The sequence below is a fragment of the Lynx rufus genome, unplaced genomic scaffold, assembly GCF_022079265.1.
Source record: "Lynx rufus isolate CCGP_SWC_20201006 ecotype Redwood Valley unplaced genomic scaffold, mLynRuf1.p SCAF_4, whole genome shotgun sequence".
Classification (NCBI taxonomy): domain Eukaryota; kingdom Metazoa; phylum Chordata; class Mammalia; order Carnivora; family Felidae; genus Lynx; species Lynx rufus.
In genome coordinates this window covers 56,793,453-56,806,812 of record NW_025814856.1, presented here as the reverse complement: position 1 = coordinate 56,806,812, position 13,360 = coordinate 56,793,453, and the positions used below count along the sequence as shown (strand labels likewise).

At 40.8% G+C, this 13,360-nt stretch overlaps 1 protein-coding gene across 4 annotated transcripts; it reads left to right on the top strand.

Moving 5' to 3' along the window:
* Window positions 1–2,222: 2,222 nt before the first annotated feature.
* Window positions 2,223–13,178, top strand: CNBP (CCHC-type zinc finger nucleic acid binding protein). Of its 4 annotated transcripts, none has more exons than XM_047095855.1 (5): window positions 2,223–2,355; window positions 10,408–10,545; window positions 10,644–10,736; window positions 10,917–11,118; window positions 12,181–13,178. In XM_047095855.1, the coding sequence occupies exons 2-5, from the start codon at window positions 10,422–10,424 to the stop codon at window positions 12,296–12,298; spliced, it is 537 nt and encodes a 178-aa protein (XP_046951811.1). In that variant the 5' UTR covers window positions 2,223–2,355; window positions 10,408–10,421; the 3' UTR covers window positions 12,299–13,178. The 4 variants fall into 4 exon arrangements, with proteins under 4 accessions (XP_046951811.1, XP_046951813.1, XP_046951814.1 ...); XM_047095857.1 differs by having other exon boundaries at window positions 2,224–2,355; window positions 10,408–10,524; XM_047095858.1 differs by having other exon boundaries at window positions 2,225–2,355; window positions 10,408–10,524; window positions 10,920–11,118.
* Window positions 13,179–13,360: the final 182 nt, after the last annotated feature.

Sequence of the window (13,360 nt, the reverse complement as noted above, 5' to 3'; positions counted from 1 at the left end):
AGTGAAATAGGTGTACCCAAGGGTAACCAGACAACACAAACTACTGTAGTTAAATTTCATCATAGACCTCTGGAGACAGAATGCCTCATGATCAGTCTGGCTTTGTTAATAATAATAGTCACTACAGAAAGCTGGATGTCGGGTGGAGAAGAGCCATTACCTGTTACTACTCCTAGAGCCTAGCAACAAAGACCATATTATGCTTCCATTCCTTCCACTTAAGTCTTTTGAAACCTACAGAAGATCATATGTTCACTATCTGTTTCACACCCACCCTCATTTTTCTTTTAACATTAGGAACATTCTGTCCCTGGGTCTATAATAAATATCAAACATTTTATGTAGCATTGTGGTTGGGATGATAAACAAAAATCAAGTCAAAAATATGAATTTATGGTTACTATGACAATTTAACTAATCTTCCTGGCATGATGCGGATGCACCCAGGGTGGACTTCCTCCATATAGCCTCTTGCATTGTACTGACTCACTGCTGGGGCTTAGGAAATCACTACTTAAGTGTCTGCAATTACCACACTAGTACTTACCTCAAGATATTATAAAGATTAATCAGGGGAAATCTATAAAGCTGTGTTAAGCTTCTTGGTAATAAAACCACAGAAGCACAAAACACTGTTTTATTATGGTAACTGGTATTAAAACTCAATACAGAAACTGCTGGGCAATTCAATCTTATTGGAAATGGGACCATCTCCTACTGAATTTTGAAATATTTTTACTTTAATCGTCTTGGTTAAAAACAGCTTAAAAATCATTGGTCCTTGAGATAGTTCATTCACTCTTTGATAATTGCTACCCTTTATTGAGCACTATGTTGCGTACAATCTGCTAAATGCGCTACAATGATCGAGTCAGCACTAGTGATTTGAAACCAGGTTTAATGCCTGATTCTCAACACCTGTGCTCTTCACTGCTTTGCCTCCTCATAAACATGATTTCAGAAGCCATACAGCCTGGGGACCGGGAGGATTCAGTGAGATGAAACTAAGGGCAAAGAACAGTTCCAGTCTTTGTAGCTACCCACGTGTACCCACTAATGCTACACACAAGGACCATTCATCAGTTTTAACATCTCGATAGATCTGTACAGTTAATTTCAAAGAAGATGGTCATTAAAGAAAAGAAAATTTCTGGGCTATACCAGCCAACAACATGGGCTGCACACCAACCTTGAGAAGCATATTAAGCTCAGTAGGAGACTATAGTCGCTTCAGGGCTTTTAGAGCTCGAGAGGCTGGGGACGCTTGTTTTTTTTCCTGTTTGTAACAGAAGCCCTTCCAAAATGGTACACAAAATTCTCTAACATTTTAGTTCATATTCAGCAATTTAAATTGTTTGCATCCTGGAAAAGTATCTGACTACATAGCCAATCTTTTTTTGGAGAAGATACCAAATCTCAACTGAAGGCCATTCCTGAACATGATAGCCCAGGCCAGATGGCTCTCCTGGCACTCCGTGTTACCCCTGAAGTCGCAGGGAATGTCACTCATCAGTGTGCTGAACAGTCACTAGGTGTGTTGTGAGGCAAAGAGGTCTCGGTGCCATCCCTTCGCCATCTTCACACCCTCACCAGGTACTTTTCTGGGAGAAAGGGATGTTTGGGGGTTGGTGGTGGCGGTAGATGTTAGAGGTGAACACAGCAAGGCGTTCCAGGCTCTGCCGAGGCTCACACAAAAACGAGAACAAACCTCAGGGCCCGTGACCTTCAGCCACAGAAACTTCCGTCACTTAGCAACCAGGGCTCTTCCCAAACTGAGACGTGTGTATTAGGAAATGGGTCCTGGCTCCCAAAGCCAGAACGATCCAAAGGCCTAGCGGCAGACGCTTTTTTCTGAGCCCCAAAAGGGACCGGAATTTTCCCCGACCCCACGTTAATCACAGCCATTTCACTCAGACCCGCCCTCTGGCATCCCTCGTCGCCGGCTGCCGCGAAAGATCACCAAGGCCGGGACGGGGTCGCGAGGGGCCTGGAATTTAGCGGAAAGAGCCCGAGAACGGTCCGGGGGCCGAGGGTCCAGGCGGGAAAGGCCGCGCGCGGGGCACGGCGGGAAAGGCCGCGGCGCGCCGAGGTAGAAGCCCGCCCCGCCCCGCGCCGCGCTCAAGCTGGGCGGCCCTCCTCTGGGCGACTCTGATTGGACCGCGGAGCTCCGCGCGCTGATTGGCCGCGTGGGCGAGGCGGAGGAGAGCCGTGCGCAGCGGCGTGTGTGGGGCCGTGTGCAGACCCGCGTGTGGCGCAGGCAAGGACCCTGAAAATAAACAGCCGCTACCTTGTGAGCCGACTTCTCCGGGCCTGCGTCCGAGTCTCCGCCGCTGCGGGCCAGCCCAGACGCCGAAGGTGAGGGCCTGGAGTGGGGCCTGGGCTTGGGGAAGCCACGGTGCGGGCCCTGGCCGAGGCGGACGGAGAGGGTAGGGAGCGGTGAGGCGTAGATGGCGGCCGCACTCTGGCCTGTTCTGCTGCTGCGTCAGGCGGGAAACTCGGCTGCCACTGCTGCTTCAGGTTCAGGTTCCCGGCCTGCCGCAGTCGGACGACCCTTCCGCCCTTCCTTCCGTCTTGGGAAGCCGGGCCGCTGCGCGTCGGGGCCTCTTCTGCGGCCAAGGCCGCACCCCAGGCCGCAGCCTTAAAGCAGAGGAGGCCCAGGCCCGTGCGCCCTTGGGACTGAGGCCCTGAGACTTGAAGGGTCGTGGAATGCGGGAAGGAGGGTCGATTTGGCGGGAACTTACTGGAAGGTGGTTGTGGTGGGGAAAAGACCCTAGTGCAGATGGGGAGCGGGGGGGTTGGGTATTTATGCAGGCCATGTGCTGGGGTAGTGGGCCTGGCGGGCCATGTGCCAAGTGTTCTGATGGGCTTAGAAAAGGGTCATTGAAGACGCGCTTGCGGTTAGAGTGAGGGGATACCCTGCCAGAAGGTCTGAGAATGTTTGAAATTCTTACTCTCTATACTTGATAGCTTCCCGATCCTTGAATTTTTATCGTCGTTCAAAGGCTAAATTGCTTGTCTTACATGGCAATTCGAAAAGAGGCAGCAGCTAGGTTTCGCTTTCCATGAATCAACGAAACACACATCATTTCTTGGATTCATTAAACGAATATAATTTAATCTAAAAACGAGACGTGAAAGTTAATGAGCCAGCCCCCATCTAGATATTCCAAATGGGAAAACCTATTTTAGAACGACATAATTGCCCACATTTGGGTTTGGGTGTTGATTTTATTATGGGTAAGCATTATGCTTGTTGCCACATGTTAACCACATGGCCCCAGTCACAGGGCACTTCCAAAGGAAGTGACTGCATCTGGTATTGGGGAGCTTACTTAGAAAAAGAAAATATTGCTCAGTAGTCGTTTGTGACTTGGGATAGTGTGTTTCAGTCATTCAGAAAGACAGAAAGTGTAAGAAGAATCTGGGTTGCTTTTTTCTTTTAAGGTAAACAGGGATTAATTTACAGCCTCCTCATACAAGTTTTTTTTAAAAAGGCTTTCCTTTCCTGTCGTTTGACTCAGTTTTTGAGAGAAACATAACCAGTTAATTTCTGCATGGAAGAGTTACCTTAAGATAGCAACTTTGTTACTCTGTTGCTCAAGCGCTGATTGCATATAAGGTTTTGAGGGTTTTTAAAAGATGCAGGAGATGAAATTCCCACCTCTTAGGCTTTTTTTCCCCCTCTGCAAAGCAGTCATTTTCAAATACTTCCTTAAAAATTGCTCTGATCATGGCTTAATCACACCTGCAAATGCCACGTACTTAGGTGTGTACTCTGTTTAGGTTGTTGAGCCTGATTCTTGTCTACAAGGAGCTCTCTCTTGCACTGGAATATAAAAGGAATCATTTATTAGAGTCCCAAGGGCTGAATTAAGGACTTGAAAGTTTCTCCAAATTGCAACTCTTGGCAGTGGTTTTTTTTTTTTGTTTTGTTTTTTTTTAAGCTATCCGTATGTTTGTGTACTTATCTGCATATGTCACATTAGAAAACTTGGATGAGTCTTAGCAACCCAAAGGTCCACATTTTCATGTTTGATAATGAGAGGTAATGATTTCAAACAAATGTGGAGTCTCTAAAATATTTTGAGCCAAATCAATGGAAGATCAAAGGGCATTTATTACACTAGCATTTGAACAACTGGAACAGGCAGAGTGATCTCTTCTTTACGGTATTATAAGTGGGTTTTGTGAATGGTTATATGTTTGGATTATTTTTACTGTTCTTTTTAAATCTAATAAAAATACCTGGTACCTACATCCTACATGGGAAGTTACCAAATTGGTGCTTAAAAGCAATGGAACCACAGTTTGACTAATTGGAACGATTGGTCTGTTGGCTAAGCACTTGACCACAAGAGAGATTTGCCTTTTTTTTTTTTTTTTTTTTTTTTTTTGCAGGAGTGAGAGTTTTAAAAAATTGTTGGCTTTTTTCCTCTTCCTAGCCTCCTGACAGTAAGTGGAGAGCCAGAAGACTGATGCCAAGGCATCCTGGCCTGCTATGTGGAGAATGCTCTTTCCTTACTGTCTCACTTAATAGAACTCCTATTCTGGCAGTGTCAGATGCTGCTGCAGTAAGGGCATGCTATTGAGAATTCCAGTAAACTGTGCACCATTTTTATGTTGTAAAAAACTGTTGGAATAATAAAGTGAGAGCTTGTGGCAACCAAAATGCAAGTTGTAAGTAGAATCTATTAATCAGTAGTATGAGAATGTAATATAGTGATCACCTGGAGTGGCTCCATAATTACAAATGAGGGTATTAACTAGGGAAATCAGGTGGTCAGTCTTTGGATCTGTAGTGACACTTTAAGTTCTACATAGAGGTTTGAGAAAATCTGTCTTGGCTTAAAATTCAGGAAAGCTGTGTGATGGTATGCTGTGAATAAATTTGTGTATGGCTGTGTATTTTTAAAAAGCTATCAGTTCTAGTTTCGATTTATCTAAAGAGATAAGAATACAGAATACAAATATTTTTGTATTAAAATTGACATGTTTTATATGGTCTCAGTTCTTGAGCTTCCCTATCAGTAAAATGGGAACAAGAATGTGTAACTTGCATAACTTGTTGTGAGGATTGTAGATACTATGTTTATTAACCTTTGAGCCGCAGTAGATATCTAGCTATTAAAACCTCCAAACCCTTTGTGGGTAATCAGAGCAGAAACCAGGATGAGAACCCAGAATCACTCCCACTGTTGCACTCTGGTCTCCATTATTCTGGCAGGAATGCAGGTAACTATACACAATGTAACTTCCTTCCATTCTGAGTTTTTTATTTGTCTTAAAACAGCCTGAAATGTTGCAGTACCATGTTGGAACACTGAACCACTTTAGAGTGTAGTGATGAATGAGTATATTCAGGGGGACAAAAGCTCCCCTATGGTCTGGATGCAGTTAGGGTTACATGGATGAGTCAGGGATAATCCTACACTTGAGGGAAATAACTAGAGATGCCGAAAATGTGAATATATACAGGTATATTAGGAAAGCCATATAAAACAGGATAGCCAGGTCCCCATCATACCTTGTCACCCCCCCCCCCCCCCCCACTTAGCTATCACTACCTATTTTAAATGTATTTATAGAGACAGGGTCTTTTATTCATTGCAACTCACATTGTTAGTCTTGAATTGTGTATTAAGATTTAAGTCATTTACTGGCTTTGTTCTTATTATCAAAAATGTGGAACAATTACATTGATGAAGACAAGTTAGTATTACGGTGTTTTGGTACCAATTGTGAGATATAAGCCTAGATGAGTGTAAAATAGACCTCTTAGTTACATATGGTCTTTCAGTGAATTTTCAGTCTTTTCAGGCGATATCTTGACTGCATTATATCCCTCCTGCTGCCTGGTATGACCTGTGCTCCTACACATCTTTAAGTGTGGTCTGTGTCATGAAAATTAGATATACAAAAATTAAAGTGGAAACACAACATTTCTGTTGTTGGGAATGTGAAGTCATTTGGCATTCACCCATTTTTCTTAGCTCTTCGCCATTCCATTGAGGAAGTAGACTTTATGAGATGGAAAACTTCATTATAAGCACAGTTTGCCCTATGCTAAGTCTGCTCTGTAGGCATTGCACTGAGTTCTAATCCACCTGTAAGCAATCTAACTTAATTGGAGGAAGAGTGGAAAGGAAGGTATGTAAACAGAGGACTTCAACCCTTAAAAGTGTTTTACAATTGAACATCTGTTAAGCACAGGGCACCTGGTAACACTTGTCATCCCTGATCAGTTTTCCCATCTTTTCCTAGTACATCAAATTTCTGAGGTAACACAACAGGTGGTTAAACTGGGTTAAGTTGTTAACCCAGGCTTACCTATGGTCCCCAAATCTTTACTATGTGAAGATAACATAGGTGTAGAGATACCTAGCAATGAGTTTTAGCAGCAAAAGGAGGAAAATACGTGCTCTCTTTCTGCCTGGCAACAGTGAAAATAAGCATTTTGTCTTTTATCTTAAATTTGTAGATACGTTTTGTAGCATTCCATAAAATATTACTGAGGTCTAGTTGATTGAATTCTTGGAGTAATAGGATTTTGTTAGGTAATCTGAAATAAGCATTCTTGAATTTAGAGTTCATCCTTAATGAGTACATAACTTAAAAATACATTGTTACTCTAATGGTGCAATAATTCCTGTGATAGCAAGAATTTAGGTGTTTTATTGTTAGTACTTGGTTAGATTGGGTTGGGTCTGTACAAGAAACAGTTTGTTTCATTCAGCAAATGACTATTAGTTGCCCACCCTCCCCCCCCCCAGCTGTTAAAATACTGAATACAGCTGCTACTAAAAGAATAATTATATGGGGTGTTGTGATGATTGAAAGGTGAAGTACTTGGTCTCTGCCCTCAAGGTAAGAGGCAATATGGTAGTGTCATCAGACAGATCCTAACAAAGTACCCTGGGTTTAACTAGGAAGGAGAGTTCCAAGCTGGGAGATGTGGTCAGATTCTTTTATAAGAGTTGGCATTTGAGCTGGCCCTTGAAGGTTGGAAAAGGTTGTGACAGGTGGAGGGAGCGGAGGCAGAACAGTGCTGCAAAATTGCAGCCAAGAGCAGTCATAGGCTGTGAGAATCACAGAGCCATAATTTTCAATTTTCTTACCTTACTGGCACTCCTTTTCATAGGGAATAGCATACAATTCTCTAAAGAACTTTTAACTCAATACATTTGCATATAAGATGGATATTAGGGGGGCGCCTGGGTGGCGCAGTCGGTTAAGCGTCCGACTTCGGCCAGGTCACGATCTCGCGGTCCGGGAGTTCGAGCCCCGCGTCAGGCTCTGGGCTGATGGCTCAGAGCCTGGAGCCTGTTTCCGATTCTGTGTCTCCCTCACTCTGTCCCTCCCCCGTTCATGCTCTGTCTCTCTCTGTCCCAAAAATAAATAAACGTTGAAAAAAAAAATTTAAAAAAAAAAAAAAAAAAAAGATGGATATTAGGATGGGGACCTGCTCCTAGGATAAGTGGCGGGTCTCTAAAATGTAGTGGGAGTGGGTTGGTTTAATGTTCATGAAGAGACAAATATATCACAGGGGACTTAGTGAAAATACAGAACAGCTAATTGGCTGCAATTGGCTTGGCTGAAGGGAGAAGAGGCAGATTGCACACACGGTACCTAAGCCCACTGAGAAGACCTTTAAAAAAGCCTGTGGCCTACTGATGATGGTCTTTGGGATATTAATGAAGTTAATGTTTCTTTTACCTTTTAAGATGTAGTATTAAGCCTTAATTTACTCCAGTGAACAAAATTATGTGAGACTGAAATTTGTTGATGGCAAAACAAATATTTAAAATTAGTTACATGTATAAAGTTGCATATCTGTTTTGTGGAATAGTTTAATTTCTGTCTAAATGAAGAAATACCTTTTTCCCTAAGTAATTTGTGGTTCATACAGCAATGATCACATTTTAACCAACTTTCAATTAGGAATTAGGGTAGGAGGAAGTAGAGCTTAGTGTTTAATCTTTTAATGTTACTTTAACTAATTGTCTTCTTTCCAGAAGTACTTTTCCTATCATTTCTTTTTCCTTTAGGATCTGGGTACCATGAAAAGAGAGATAAGGCAAAATGGAGGAGAAACAGTTCATGAAAAATCTACGTGTAAATTAAATCTTGAGTCGTTTTTTAAACTGATATTTCTAGGGGCGCCTGGGTGGCGCAGTCGGTTAAGCGTCCGACTTCAGCCAGGTCACGATCTCGCGGTCCGTGAGTTCGAGCCCCGCGTCGGGCTCTGGGCTGATGGCTCGGAGCCTGGAGCCTGTTTCCGATTCTGTGTCTCCCTCTCTCTCTCTGCCCCTCCCCCGTTCATGCTCTGTCTCTCTCTGTCCCAAAAATAAATAAACGTTGAAAAAAAAATTTTTTTTAAAAAACTGATATTTCTATACCAAAAGTAAACCTGAAGTTTTTTACCTGTTGACTTTATTCCACTGATAAACACATGATGATTCATTATAATGCATTTCCTTTGTACTTTATTATGAAATAAACAAGGCCCTTTTAAAGTAGCAGTCTAAAGGGGAGATTACCTGGAACGATCATTTTTTTTTTTTAATTAGCATTGGAAATATATAGCATGTTGAATGTATAGGATTGTCATTTTCTGTAAAAACAGTCTTTAAATATTAAATGATAACCTATTAAGGACTTTTCATATTGCCTAACTTACGTTGTAAAAGAACATGATCATTTCTGTGCAAAGAATTCATCGACAGCAGTAGTTAAATGTGCTCAAATTGGTCTGGCTGTAAACTGGAGAAGATCCAAAATGAAATGGGGATGGAGAGGAGGATGAGGTACCCTAAGCAGCTCTTTTCTGTGATCTTTTTATCTTATTTTGTTCTCTCTGGAAGCCAGGACCTCACATAATATTGAAGGCTAATACCAGTATAAGAAAGCAAATGTAATCTCAGATTTTCCAGTGGCTGTTTTCTTCTGGCTAGAAATGTACATTATGCATCTGAAACCACTAATGCTTAAGCATCCCATGCAGCTCCGCACCTGCCCTTCCCTTTTTTGTTAATGTGTTCATATGGCAAGTGGCAAGAATTGATAGAAAGATCCCTTTTGAAAACTTATCCTGAATCTGATTGCAGAGACTTGGGATAAGTATTGAATTCTTTTGAATATTTGACAATGGAAACTTTTGAAACTGAACTTCAGCTTAATTTTTAGTTACTATCTCTATAACTTGTGATGAACCAGTTAAAGAATGGGTGGAGGCTTTACTGTTTTGCTGTCATTTGATATTCGGTGCTGTGGTTGGTTTGGGTAATTCCACTGTCCAGTCAGTCTTGTTCCCTTGAAGCAATATGTTTTGCTAGACCATGGTCCTTAACGGTTGGCTTTGAGAGGGTAGTTAAAAAAAACTTTTTATACCATGGCTTGACACTGGAAATAAGGGTAAAAATGTTCAGATGTGGAAATGTAAAGGTTATTACATTGTTTTGAGCTGGGTTTTTTTTAACTACTTTCTGAGGAGTTTGTCCTGAAACATTCCATTCTTTTCCATTCTATTCCAGGAATAGCCCTTGCTTATTTTTAGATTGTTACATAAGAAGTATAAAATCCATTTGCTTTAGTGGGAGTTTTTCCCTTTTTTGTAAAAAAGTAGTACCCAATAAAGGAATCTATTGTGAAAGTCCAAGTAGCGTTGTTTTAAATGTAAAACTGGGAAAACTTGGAGAGAATAGAAAAGAGAAAAAAGTGGTCCCAGTGCTTTAGGTGCTATTAGCACTTTGGTGTGCCTTTTTGTTGTTTTTCTAATATTTTTAACATACTGTACCTTCTAGAGATAAAATTTATGTCCTGCGTTTCTTCTAACATACCTGCTCTAAAGAGTCAGCAGGCAAGTGTTGCAGCACAACTGGGTGTTAGATACTAAAGTTACAGAGAGAAATTGTTTTTCTTTACCCCTCACTTTCAATCCATACTACAGCTCCATTGGTTTGAGCTTTTCTGATTTTATGACTATTAAATAACTTCCAGTTGCCCAAAATAAAGTTTACTGGCTTGTAACCATGAAAATGTGTCCGTTAAGTTGGACCTTGCATGAGGTAGATGTTATTTCTAATAATGGATACTCATTGATATTAACTCTATAAATTCCATCACCCCCATCAATAACTGAATTAACATTTGTATTAATATATGCATAATCCTAATGGTTTTAAAGATCAAGAATTATATCAAAATATGTTTACATTTTTTTTTCACTTTTAATATATTTCATAATAGGTATATAATGCCTAAGTGTATAATTGTGTGGCTGTTTTTCCTAACCAATGTATATTCTGGCTTCTTTCCCTCCAGAATAATTATCCAAAAATACACTAAAAGGGCAATAAAAGTTAAAGTAATTCCAAGTGGTTTAACATTGTCGTTTTTAATATTTTGAAGATCTAACTGCAGCCATGAGCAGCAATGAGTGTTTCAAGTGTGGACGATCTGGTCATTGGGCCCGGGAATGCCCTACTGGTGGAGGCCGTGGTCGTGGAATGAGAAGCCGTGGCAGAGGTGGTTTTACCTCGGATAGAGGTATTTTTGTCGAATAAAAAATTTTGAAGTACTTCAGTGTTTCTTAGTATCAAGACTGGTCTAATTAGTCAAATTCTTTTTGTTTCTGCCCAAAATAGGTTTCCAGTTTGTTTCCTCATCTCTTCCAGACATCTGTTATCGCTGTGGTGAGTCTGGTCATCTTGCCAAGGATTGTGATCTTCAAGAGGATGGTAAGTATTTAACACTTCCTTTTCATACCCTTCTAGAACTTGGAGCGGTGAGGATGTACTACTACTGCACGTAGCATTGGAAAGGACTTGCTGCTTTTGAGATTTTGTATTGTATGGCTTAGAACAGCAACGTTATGTAAAGGTTTTATAGTCTTGGTCTGCTTCTTTTCCTTATTGTTGAAGCCTGCTATAACTGCGGTAGAGGTGGCCACATTGCCAAGGACTGCAAGGAGCCCAAGAGAGAGCGAGAGCAGTGCTGCTACAACTGTGGCAAACCAGGCCATCTGGCTCGTGACTGTGACCATGCTGATGAGCAGAAGTGCTATTCTTGTGGAGAATTTGGACACATTCAAAAAGACTGCACCAAAGTGAAGTGCTATAGGTAAGTTGTTAGGGTGTTACTGAAGGAAAGCTCATTGTAGAGATTATTTTAGAAGTGAGCTATAAATGGAAGGACCTTGCGGACCAGTACATTCAGTGAAAGTTGGTTGTGACCAGATGATAATGGTTTTAAGCATATATAACCAGCAGCCTATCTGTACATCAGTCACTATTCTACCATGATAATTTGTGGCTTATGGCTGCTGGACAGCTTACACAACTTGGGAATTTTTAATGTAAAAATTAATGTTATGCTGTAATTTGGTGTTTTCAGAGACATTGGAGAAAACTAAATTTATAATTCGCATACACAGATCTGTTTTTGTTTTGTTTTTAATGTTTATTTTTGTGGGGGTGGCGCAGAGAGAAGGGAGAGAGGAAATCCCAAGCAGGGTCCGCACTGTTCACACACAGCCCGATGGTGGACTTGAAATCCCAAACCTAGAGATCATGACCTAAGCCAAAGTTGGATGCTTAACTGACTGAGCCATTAAGGCACCTCCCCACCCCCATCCACAAATCTTTTGTCCTGCAACCAGAAATCTTTGTGGTTGTGACATATAATGTACGTATTTAAAGTGTAAAATTTGGTAAGTTTTGATACGTACATACCAGTGAGATCTTAGGGATTAATTTGTATAAAGGTTCAACATCTTGGGGCACCTGGATGGCTCAGTTAGTGGAGCATGAGACTCTTGATTTTGAGGTTGTGAGTTTGAGCCCCATGTTTGATGCAGAGATTACTAAAAACTTTTTTAAAAAGGTAACAGCATTTTGCCCAGTGTTATTGTTGTGTTGGTTTTGATATTGGTGGATCTCTTACAGTGAAAATTTTTAATTTTAATGTAATGGCTTAGGCTGCACGATTGAGTACTTTGTTATCTAATTCCTCCTTTCTGCCCTTAGTTTAGGGGTTAATGAGACTGTTTTGAGGGGAAAAAATATGTTCCTTCACTTGTTAACTGCTTTTTGTTCAGTTAATTATTGCTTCACTATGGTTTTGTATTTTCTGAACACATTGTGAAAATTATCTTAATTTCTTTCTCTTTATTTTTTTTTGTAGGTGTGGTGAAACTGGTCATGTAGCCATCAATTGCAGCAAGACAAGTGAAGTCAACTGTTACCGCTGTGGCGAGTCAGGGCACCTTGCACGGGAATGCACGATTGAAGCCACAGCTTAATTATTTTCCTTTGTCGCCCCTCCTTTTTCTGATTGATGGTTGTATTATTTTCTCTGAATCCTCTTCACTGGCCAAAGGTTGGCAGATAGAGGCTACTCCCAGGCCAGTGAGCTTTACTTGCCGTGTAAAAGGAGGAAAGGGGTGGAAAAAAATCGACTTTCTGCATTTAACTACAAAAAAAAAGTTTATGTTTAGTTTGGTAGAGGTGTTATGTATAATGCTTTGTTAAAGAACCCCCTTTCCGCGCCACTGGTGAATAGGGATTGATGAATGGGAAGAGTTGAGTCAGACCAGTAAGCCCGTTCTGGGTTTCTTGGATATGTTCCCATGTAGGAGGTAAAAACAATTCTGGAAGTATCTATGAGCTTCCATAAATAACTTTAATTTTAGCATAATGATGGCCTTGGATTGTCTGACCTCAGTAGCTATTAAATAACATCAAGTAACATCTGTATCAGGCCCTACATAGAACATACAGTTGAGTGGGAGTAAACAAAATAAAGAGACAAACGTGTGTTGATGGCTGTGCAAGAAAGATCGGGATAAAGGCCTAAACAGGAACAACTTCATCACAGCGTTGATGCTGGATATACATAAGGTGATGACAAAGGTTTAGAACACATTTTTTTCAAAGACTAAATCTAAAACCCAGAGTAAACATCTAAGCTCAGAGTTAGCATAATTTGGAGTTATTCAGGAATTGCAGAGAAATGCATTTTCACAGAAATCAAGATGTTATTTTTGTATACTATATCACTTAGACAACTGTGTTTCATTTGCTGTAATCAGTTTTTAAAAGTCAGATGGAAAAAGCAACTGAAGTCCTAGAAAATAGAAATGTAATTTTAAACTATCCAATAAAGCTGGAGGAGGAAGGGGAGTTTGACTAAAGTTCTTTTTGTTTGTTTCAAATTTTCATTAATGTATATAGTGCAAAATGCCATATTAAAGAGGGGAATGTGGAGGACTAAAAGTTGACAGTTTGGACTTTTCTTTGTGTACTAAGTCACGTCTTAGTAATGAAAAATACCTGTTATAAGGAAGCATAGGCTTTAGCTATTT

Coding starts and splice junctions, on each gene's coding strand:
- CNBP (XM_047095855.1), top strand. CDS start 10,422: ATGAGCAGCAATGAGTGTTTCAAGTGTGGACGATCTGGTCATTGGGCC. Junction 10,737..10,916: donor TTGTGATCTTCAAGAGGATG/GTAAGTATTTAA, acceptor TCCTTATTGTTG/AAGCCTGCTATAACTGCGGT. Junction 11,119..12,180: donor ACCAAAGTGAAGTGCTATAG/GTAAGTTGTTAG, acceptor TTTTTTTTGTAG/GTGTGGTGAAACTGGTCATG.